At 67.2% G+C, this 10206-nt stretch overlaps 3 protein-coding genes across 3 annotated transcripts in view; 2 read left to right on the top strand and 1 right to left on the bottom strand.

Moving 5' to 3' along the window:
• Positions 1-1699, top strand: part of H696_05256 (CMGC/SRPK protein kinase) — a 3004-nt gene extending 1305 nt beyond the window's left edge. The window contains exon 4 of the mRNA XM_009499118.1: positions 32-1699. Within this exon, the coding sequence (XP_009497393.1) occupies positions 32-1688 (1657 nt within the window). The 3' untranslated portion in view covers positions 1689-1699. The remainder of the gene's footprint in view (positions 1-31) is intronic.
• A 1184-nt stretch (positions 1700-2883) lies between these two features.
• H696_05255 (hypothetical protein) lies at positions 2884-4404 on the top strand. Its single transcript, XM_009499117.1, has 3 exons — positions 2884-3211; positions 3439-3594; positions 3737-4404. Exons 1-3 carry the CDS (start codon positions 2989-2991, stop codon positions 4198-4200), a joined length of 843 nt encoding a protein of 280 aa, XP_009497392.1. The 5' UTR covers positions 2884-2988; the 3' UTR covers positions 4201-4404.
• Positions 4405-4835: 431 nt separating this feature from the next.
• On the bottom strand, positions 4836-9596 carry H696_05254 (hypothetical protein; the record flags this gene model as incomplete). Its single annotated transcript, XM_009499116.1, has 6 exons — positions 4836-6737; positions 6806-6886; positions 7006-7282; positions 7391-7620; positions 7692-9029; positions 9138-9596. 6 exons carry the CDS (start codon positions 9594-9596, stop codon positions 4920-4922), a joined length of 4203 nt encoding a protein of 1400 aa, XP_009497391.1. The 3' UTR covers positions 4836-4919.
• Positions 9597-10206: the final 610 nt, after the last annotated feature.

The following is a 10206-nucleotide window of genomic DNA, read 5'->3' as shown; positions in this document are numbered from 1 at the left end:
CGCCCCGCCCCACCCCCAACCTTCCACCCAGAACTGGCGACCATGTTGCTCTCAAGGTTGTCAAGAGCGCGCGTCGGTACTCGGAAACCGCGCGCGATGAAATCCGCCTGTGCCGGCGTGTGGCCGATCGCGCGGTCGATCGCCGGCCACGGCGCAACTACACGGCCCCCCCGCCCGGGGCCAGCGCCGATGTCGCCACATCGGCCGCCGGCTCCTCGGACCCTGGGGCCCCGGGCATCCCCGACTCCGGCATCGGAGCCGGCACTGCCTCCTCCGGCGCCACCACCACCCTCGCCGCCGGCAACCGGCCGATGTCCTTCCTGGCGCCGGAGCCCCAGTCGGACGCCGAGCTGGCCCAATATGTGGTGCGCATGCGGGACAACTTCGTGCACGCCGGCAACAACAGCCGCCACGTGTGCATGGTCTTCGACATGATGGGCCGCAACTTGCTGTACCTCATCCGGCGCTTCAAGCACCGGGGCCTGCCCCTGGCCATGGTCCGGACCATTGCTCGGGATGTCCTCCGCGGGCTGGACTACCTGCACCGGGTGTGCGGCATCATTCACACCGACCTGAAGCCGGAGAATGTCCTCATCGGTCTCGGCCATGCGGGGCGTGTGCAGCGCGTCGTCGACAGCGTGGCCGCCCGGGCCCAGGCCGATGTCTCCTCGCGCCTGCTTCGCCGGTATCGCCCCTCCCATCGGGAGCTGGCCAATTTGGAGACACACCGGAGCCGGCGCCGGCAGCAGCTCCGGTCGCAGTCGACCGACTCGCGCCTCGAGCAGTCCCTGTCCAGCATGTCGGTCGACACGTCGTCCTCGTCCGCCTCCTCTCGGCATGGCGGCGCGGCCGGGGCCCACTACCCGCATGGCGATGATGATGAGCACATGGATGTCGATGTGGCCATCGTCCCGGCTGCCGGCAACAAGCCCGGTGCCACTTCGCCCCCGGTGACCGAGTCCTCGCCCCCGGCCCTCGGGTCTTCCGGCGCCGGGGGCGGTGGCGGTGGTGGTGGCAGCGCCAGCAACACCAGCAGCAGCAGCAGCACCAGCCAGCACGACCCGACGGTCATCTACAAGATCGCCGATCTCGGCAATGCCTGCTTCGTTGGGCACCCCTTCACACGGGACATCCAAACCCGGCAGTACCGCGCGCCGGAGGTCATCATCGAGGCTGGCTACAGCACCCCGACCGACATGTGGTCCTTCGCGTGCATGGTTTTCGAGCTGGCCACCGGGGATTTCCTCTTCAACCCGCGAGCTTCCTCCTCCAAGTCGTACTCGCGCGATGACGACCACCTGGCCCTGATGATGGAGCTCCTCGGGCCCAAGTGCTTCCCGGCCCGGGTAGCCATGGCCGGTCGTCGGTCGGCCGAGTTCTTCATCCGGCCGGAGGGCTTCCCTGGCCCGGGCTCCGGCGGAGCGCAAGGTGGCGCCCGGGCCGGCGGTCGCTCGCGCGGCAGCCCCTCCCTCGTGGACAACCCGGCCGCCGAGGTGACCCCGGCCCTGCGGCGCGTGTCCACCCTCAAGTACTGGGACCTGTGCTCCGTGCTGCTGGAGGAGTACAACTTCGCCCGGCATGATGCCGAGTCCTTGGCCAACTTCCTCCTGCCCATGTTGGAGATGGATCCCAGCCGCCGGGCCACCGCGGCTGATATGCTCCGCCACCCGTGGCTCTTCGAGGTGTGAGGAGTGGCCCCGCGCGCGCGCGCGCGCGCACGCACACACACGCCTCATCACTCTTCCCCCTTGCCCTCGTTTATTCGCCCCTCCTCCCCCCTGGTTCTCGCCCCTTCTCTCTCCCTCTCTCTCTTTCGCCACATGGCTTCCTCCCGGCGCGGGGCCGTGCACGGGCACACCTCGGCCGATGGCCCTGTGTCCCCATGTCTGGATGATGGGATCCATCATGGAGCGCATGCCCCGGGGGAGGACGGGCTCTGGGATACTCTGAGAGAGGCCGGGCCGAGGGCCGGAGGAGCAACCGGGGATGAAAGCGCACTCTGCGCATGCCTGCACACACACACACACACACACACACATACATACATACACACACGCACACACACACACACACACACGCACGCGGGCATATGTGTCCCACGTGCGCGGGGGAGGGGCTCACCCTCCCCCCTCTGCTCCCGTCCTTGTGGTTTGAAAATGAGAAAAACAGAGAGACGCAAGAGCGCGCCCCCGGCACACCAGCCCCATGCCAGAAGCGCGCCCCTTTTGCCCTCGCTCTCCCGTTCCCGCTCCCTTGCCCGAGCGCCTAGGGCAGGAGTCACCTTGGCCGCCCCGGCGGGCATTGTCTCTCTGCACAATACACACACTAGACCTGAAAAGGCACATGCTTGACGGGGAGGCGGGCGAGGGGGGGGAGGGAACGAGCCGCGGTGTCCCCCCCTGGCCGGGGGAACGCACGGCCGCTCCGACGGCAACTGCCCATCGGTGATCGCAGCATGCGCCCCCGGCCAGAGGCGGGGTTTAATCTAAAGATGGGGGCGCGGGCCCGGCGTGGGACCTGGTGCGGTGGCACCTCTTGGCGATCTTGCCACGCCTGCCCGGTCCTCCCTGGCCCGGCCTGCGGGCTGCCACGACCATCAGCCCCCCCGCCTGTTTGTCCCTTCCCCCCCCCCCCCCTCCCTCCCTCCCTCCCTCGGGCGGGCATGGCTTGGGTGTGGCGGCCATCATCCACACGGGCCTGCACAAATAGGGGAAGAGAGTGACCGTCGATCGGGGGGCACGCAGCAGAACCGGCCAGTTGACCCAGGCCTCCGGCCCTGTGGCTGGGCCTGCGCGCCTCCGGTCCCACACGCCACCCGGGGGAGGGAGGGAGCGGGAGCTGCCTCGGCTCGGGCCGCCAAGAGCAACCGGACCAGCACCAGGGCGCCCGGCGGCCTGCCGCGCCAGCCCTCTCCCCCCCACTTCACCTGCTTTCCCACAGTCCCCGTCATTCCCTGCGAACACGCGCGCACGTCTGGCACCTACAACCATGCTTCTCAACACTCTCCGCGTCTCCGCCGGCCGTGTGGCGGCCAGCCAGGCCCTGCGCACGCGCGCGGCCTCGGCCATCCTCGCCACCACCCCGGCGGACCGCCCTGCGCCTACTCCTCTGGCCGTCCAGCCGATCATGCTCATGCCTACCGGGGCCCCCTCCGGCCCTGGCGCCTCGATTATCATGCGCCACTACTCCTCCAAGAAGAAGGCCGGTGGCAGTGCGTTTCTCCCGTGTCTCTTTCTCTCCCTCTTTTTCCCTCTCTCTCTCTCTCTATCTTGGTCACACCTGGCCGGGCCTTCCCCTCCTGCATGCACGCCTGCGCCTCTTCACACACACACACACACATATATATATATATATATATGTATACACCCACCCACATGCCGACATGCACACAACTGACCATGGCCCGCTATCTCCCTCGCGGACATCCACCCGAAATAGAGGGCGGCAAGGGCGGCAAGGATGACAATGCCCCAGAGGTGCGCATTGAGGATGTCATCGCCTCCACGGTCACCCCCTCCAAGCAGAAGATTTCCCGCACCATCGAGGTCTTCCGCACGGACCTGGCCCAGATGCGCATGGGTGTCGCCAACCCCGGTACGCTGTCTTGCTCCTTGAGCGAGTCTCGCCTCTTGCTTGGCCCCTGCGACTTTCTCCCTTCCCTCCACAATCACCAGCCTGGCTGACCCTTTTCCCGACCTCCCCCCTCCCCCCCCCCTTCCCTGCCTGTGTGTACCAGCCATCCTTGAGAGCGTCACGGTCGATGTCAAGGGCATGTCGATGTCCCTGCGCAATCTCTGCCAGGTGAGTGTCCTCAATCCCCAGACCCTGCAGCTGAATGTCTTCGACGCGTCGATGTCCGAGCCGATCGCCGAGGCCATTCGCGGCGGCGGCATGGGCCTCAACCCGTCGACCGAGGGGAACATCATCAAGGTCCCGGTGCCGCGCGTGACCAAGGAGTACCGCGAGTCGCTGGTCAAGCAGATCGAGAAGGATTCCGAGCACTCGAAGATCTCCATTCGCAACATCCGCCAGGCGGCCCTGCGCGACCTGAAGAAGGTCGAGAGCTCCCTGCCGAAGGACTCGGTCAAGCGCGTGGAGAAGGACATCCAGAAGGTCATCGACGATGGCATCAAGGAGATTGACTCCATGGCCACCCAGAAGACCAAGGCCCTGCTGAACATGGAGGTTCGCGACAAGTAAGACATCCCCTCCCCTCTCCTCTGCCTGTCACCTCGCCTCATTGGCAAGGCGCTGCACTCTGCTGCTGGTGGTATCATGCCCACACGCACACGCATGCACGAGGTATGAATGAGCTCCCCCCTCCCTCCTCATAGATGTCCCTGTGTGTATGGATGGATGTGTGCGTACATGTGCGTGCGTATGTACACACACACACACACACACACACACACACACACAAACATACATCCCCCCCCCCCCCCCCCCCCCCCCCAAAACAACCCCCCCCCCCCCCCCCCCCCCCCAAGCACACATGCGTCTGCGCCATGTGTCACTCCCTTCCTCCCTCCCTTTGGCCCACGGTTGCCTATCTTTCTTTCCTACCCCGGCATTCGGCAATTGGGCGCTCCCGAGGGGCGTGCCCGTCATCACCGCGCGCGCGCACACACACACACACACACACACACACATAAATGCACACATGAATGGGGCTTTCCTCTTTTGCCGAGCACCCACCCAATACACTATATCCGCGCACGTCGCGCTGATCTCTTACACACGCACAGGCACACATGCATAGCATTTTCCCGGCTTCCCCTCTTTCACATCAGACTGCCGCAGCCATGTGCCCAGAGGGGAAGAGAAGGGGAGACAACTCCAGGGTGGGCTGCTTTATTGGCCATTTGACAGCGCTCAGCGCAGAACAACCGGCTGATGGCCGACAACAAGGGGACCACGTCTCATGGCCGGCGTGATGACGGGGTTTCGGGCGCCTCCAGACTTTCGGCTCCCTCCAGGCCCGCCGGAGACTCCGCCAGCATGGCAGACCCCCTGCCAGCGTCTTCCGTGTAAAATGCCACCCCGGCACCGGACGCCTGACTCAACGATCCGGCGCTGCGAACCGTGAAGGCCGACCCGCGGACTGACCCCCCATCGGGAGATGTGGGCCCGGCTGCGCTAGCGCCAGCGCCAGCGGTCTGGTCAAACAGGTCGGCCGCCTGGGCCGTAGCAAAGTCCACCTCCTCGAGACGAGTGATATCCCGCAGGAGGATGGCCTGGGCTCGCTCCCCGCGACAAGCCAGCCGCCGGAGCTCCGCCGGAGCCAGCTCATTGATGATGGCCGCCGCCGGGAGCGCCTCAAAGGCGTATCCCTGATCGGCTAGGTACCGCCGCCGGCGCTTGGCGTCGCGCGCGTCGCGCGTATCCGTGGCCACCAGGGCATAGAAACACGCATCGAAGGCCTCCGCCCCGGGGGTCGTCACATCCAGCAAATCGGCCGTGGCTCCGACCGTTCGTGTAATGTGACATGAGCTGGCACTGCTGCCGCTTCCGGGGCTGCCGGCTCCGGGCGAGGGACTGGCCCCGGGGCTCGGTGATCCCGGGCCCCGAGGCGCTGAGGCCCCCAGCCGAAGAGGGGTGGTCGGCGGACCGGCCGCTGACGCTGCCGCCGGCGAGCTGGGCCCATCCCCGGCGGCCGATCGCGGGCTCACGGGCTCCAGGAAGGCCGAGCTGATGGAGGCGTCACTTTGGGCGATGGCCCGCGCGGCGGCCGCCGCCGCCGCCGCCGAAGACCAAGCCCGCCCGCCGGCTCCCAGCAGACCGGCATCAGGGGAGGCGGATGCCGGGCTGAGCCCGGCAGATCCCACCTCGCCGAGGCCGCCTCGGCCGCCCGTGAGGCCAACCAGCCCATTGCCATCGGGCCGCGCCTCGTCCAGGGCGCCGCGCAGGGTGTCGGCCATGCTGCCGCCGGTTCGGGCCGCTCGGGCCGCAGATGCCGACGACCCCTTGGCACGAAGGATGCGTCCCAAACGCTGGGCCTCCTGCCGGCGGGACCCAAATTGCGCACCCACCTGGATCAGGCACCGGGCCTCGGGAAGATCGATGCCAGTGTCCCCCACTCGACTGACCAAGATCGCCCGGCAGGAGGGATCCGACTGGAAACGCTGCAGGCGTCGCCGGCGCTCATTTTCCCCCACACCGCCGTCGACCAGCGGCAGGCGCAACAGGCGTGCCAACTGCCTCAGGGAGTAGACCGAGTCCGCGAAGATGACGGTCTTGTCATTCCGATGCCGATGCAACAGTGCCTGCAGAACGTGGATCTTACTGGGGCACAGTGCAACCAGGGCATCGCGTGTGGCCCGGCGCCCGGCCCCAGGACCCCGGGAGGGAGTGCCACCTGGCGAGGAGGATCCCAGGGCGGCTGGACCACCCGTGCCATACAGGGCTGCCAGATACTCCCGGAAGAACCCTCGCGACATGGGGCACCACACTTCCAGGCACTTGACCCGAGCAATGGCCCCCCCACGAGCCAGGTCCATCCAGTTGGCCTCGTACAGGCGTGGCCCGACCAGATGCCGGATGCGCCCCAGGCGGCCATCCTCTCGGACCAGGGTCGCCGTCAGGCCGAGCTTCACTCGCGCCTGAATGCGCGCCACCGCTCGGGAGTACGTGTGCGCCGGCAAGACATGGACCTCGTCCAGCACCAGCAAGCCCCAGTCCACGGTTCGCGCGAAGCGCAGCAGAGCCGAGTCCAGGCCGGCCTCATTCCCGGGCTGGCTCTGAAAAGAGCAGGACGTCAGAAAAAATGCCCGCAACCGCAGGGAAACCCCCGCGCCGACCGCCGTACCTGATAGTGGCCGGAGCTTCGAGAGGAGGCCGTCTGATAGGTACTGATCAGCACGCCCGAGGGGAAGCCAGCATCGCGAAACTGCGGACCCATCGCCCACCAACACCGGAACGGCCAGGCCAAGGGACCCACGGGGGAATCGGGTCAGCACGCGAGCGCCGGCGGAAAAGGAAGGCAGCAAAGGGGGAGCACCAACGCACCGTCCGCTTGCCGGAAGAACTGGACCAAATGGTCACCCGATCATCGGCATTCAGACTCCGATAGGCCGACCGCATTGGGCCGGGGGCGCCGGCTGCGCGGCCCTCGATGCTGGCGCCGACATCAGCCCAACGCAGGAGCTCGGATCGCCACTGGGTGGCGGCGAGTTGCGAATGACACAAAACCATGGTGCTCAGCCGCAAGGCACAGGCCGCCGCAATGGCCACCAGGGTCTTGCCAGCGCCACACGGGAGGACCACAACACCGGACTTGGCGCGGCTGGCGAGGGTTGGTCGAGGGGAGGCAGGAGGGAGGAGGACGGAGCGAGAAGAAGGGGATCAGTGTGGGGAAGGAAGCAGATGCCCATGCCAAGGGAAGACCACATACTTGCCGGAGAAGATGGCCTCCAGGCAAGCCACCTGATGTGGCCGGAGTTTGGTCGACGCCTTGAGACTGATCGGCAGGGGGATGCACGGGGCAGGGGCGCGGAGGCCGCCAATTCCCGCTGCGGCCGGGCGTTCGGCCTCCCGGGCCACCAGCGAGTTAACCAGGTCTCGCGGTGGCTCCGGGCACCAGGCCGGACCGATGCCCAGAAAGCGCACACGCAAGAGCACCGCCTGCGGGGGGGGTTAGTCCGGGCGGGGAAACAACAGCAAGGGGACAGGACCAAACGAAGCCACTGGCGTGCCTCAAAATGCTCGGCAGCGATGACGACGCAGAAAGCCCGCTGCGACGACCGCGTCAGGTGCACATGCCACCAAGAGTGGATGCGTTCCGGTGCGGCTGCCTCGCCAAGCAGGGCATCCAAGCCTGTCCCGGAGTCCAGGGCAAGGCGCTGACGCAGGAATCGAATCTCCGGATCATCAGCCAGCCAGGCATCCGCCGAGGGGACATGGTCACCGGCGACCGGGCCAGGGACCGGGTCCTGGGCGAAGAAATCGATGCTCCCCGAGAAGAGGGCCTCCAGACTGAAGGGCTTTGCCCCGGTGCCGGGCGATGGGCCGGCCTGCGCATCGGCCAATGGGGCATCCTCATCGCCCAGAGGTCCGCCAGGCTCCAGGCCAGCCGCCGGACTCCGGGCAGGTGGCTCCTGCTCCGGGTCGGTGTCACTGTCGCCACTGGCCGAGGCACTCCCGACATCCGGCCAATCATCGTCGCTGGCCGACGAGGCGTCATACCCACGTCCGGCGTGTCGGGCCGCCACGGCACCGGACAGGGGCGGCGCCTCGGAGCCGGCACCCGACGAGGTGAGAAGAGCCCGCAGGAAGGGGTCTGTCAGAATGCGACGCATTGCCGAGGGGGAGGTTGTTGCGAGGCACATGCTCCCTTGGCCAGCCGACACCAGGGGAGAGCCTGGTCCCAGGCCACTGTCCTCCCGGGCAATGGCCAGCACGGGCATCGACGTTGCCGGAGCATCGGGCAGGGTGGACAACAGGGCGCCGAGTGCCACCGAGTCCGCGTGAAAGCCAGCTGGCGGCGGCCAGGGGAAGAGCCGAACCGCCGGCAAGCCCGTTCGCGTCCGACCCCAAGGAAGCCTCGACCCGGCAGGGTGATCGCTAGGGGGCGCCATGCCCGGGATAGCTGGAGCCTCGGCCCGTGCCAGGGCTCGGCGCACCGGCGCCGGCAGCGGCCCCTTGCTGGCCAGTCGAAGCATGCGCCGGGTGGCGCGCGGCGAGCCGCCATTCCGGACCGATGTGGCCACCGCATTTCGCAATGACTGGACCGACAGCTGGTACTCGTGGATGAGATCGGTCCGCGTGACCGGCTCGGCCACCTGCGCCAGGAAGGTGGTGATGAAGCGGCGGAACTCCACCGGATGCCGGTCAACATGCTCCGGGGTCTCGAAGACCGGCGGCGGTAGTAGCCGGCCGAAGGAGGGTGCCCGGCCGGTGATGCACCGCACTGCATGGCTCCGGTGGTCGGTCCGGTGCGGGCGCCGCCGCCGGGGGAAGACTTCGAGGAAGATGCGCCCCGTGTCGGACATCCACACGGGCCGCTGCTCGCGCACCTCGTTCGGCACATGGGTCTGGCGGAATGGCGGTCAGCAGCTGCTGCAAGGATGCGAATACAATTGGCAGCCCGCAACCAGGAAGAAGCGGCAAACCCGATACAGGGGGGGGGGAATATCACGCACTGGCTGGAGCAGCTGCTCCGGGATGAGATGCATCCCCACCGGTGGATGAGAGCGGGCGATGAGCGCCGCGAAATCCCCATCCAGGGGGCTGGCAGGGGGCGGAAGGACCCCGCCCGGCGGGGTGGTAACCAGGCGCGCGCGCTTTCGGAGGCGCATGGCCGGCCTCGGTTCATCTTCATCCGAGGATGACCCATCGCTGTCGCTGTGAGCCGGCTCCTCGTCGGCGCTGTCCTCGGTGTCGGGATCCGGCTGGCGAAGAACGCGTGCGGTCATGGTGGCAGAACGGGTCCGTCGAGCGGGCGGAACATCATGATCACTGTCCAGCACATCGATGATCTCCTCATCGACAACTTGAACATCGACAACCCCACCATCGGCCTGGATATCGGCTGCTCCACCACTGGGGGCCGAAGGACGCCCACGATCCGACAACGCGGTGACAGCACGGCCATCAGACATGGCGCCTCGAAGTGGGAGGTGGAGCGCGAGAGGGCGTGCGTTCGGCCCGTTCGCAGGGCACGTTCGTGAGGGACAGCGAGGATGAACTACCTTGGACCCGGAGGGGAGAGGGGCACCGGACAAAAGTTGCAAAGGATCGGGGCGGGGGAAAGGCACCAAGAGAAGGGAACTTGACCCCAGGACGCCTGCCAAGGCAATCCCTCGGGCCCTTTTTTTTTTCCCCCCCCCCCCCCCCCAGACAGGGCCAGATCTCCACGGGAAAGCCGATCGGCCCACACTCGCCCACCGTCGCTCCAAATTGCAGACAGACTACACCCCCCGGCCGCGGGAGAGCGCGCCGCCCCAGATCGCGGACCAAGGAAGACGTGGGAGACGCCGCCATGCCAGTGACCGTTGGCACTTGGTGGCGACACCAACTGCACGCGTAGTGCCCATGGAAAGGCGGGGGCAAAGCGATGCGCGTGTTGTCTATGTTTGTGTGTATTGAGAGAAATGACGGAAGGCAACGCGTGCGCATGGAGACGCCCTGTGCCCTGCCCCGCCCCCTCCCCTGCGGCACGCGCCAGGCGGGGGGTATTTTGCGGCATGGACACGGTGTCCCCCCCCCCCC

This window comes from Fonticula alba (assembly GCF_000388065.1).
Source record: "Fonticula alba strain ATCC 38817 unplaced genomic scaffold supercont2.9, whole genome shotgun sequence".
NCBI classification, from domain to species: domain Eukaryota; order Rotosphaerida; family Fonticulaceae; genus Fonticula; species Fonticula alba.
The sequence above is the reverse complement of the archived record's forward strand: the minus strand, read 5'-3'. Positions and strand labels throughout refer to the sequence as shown.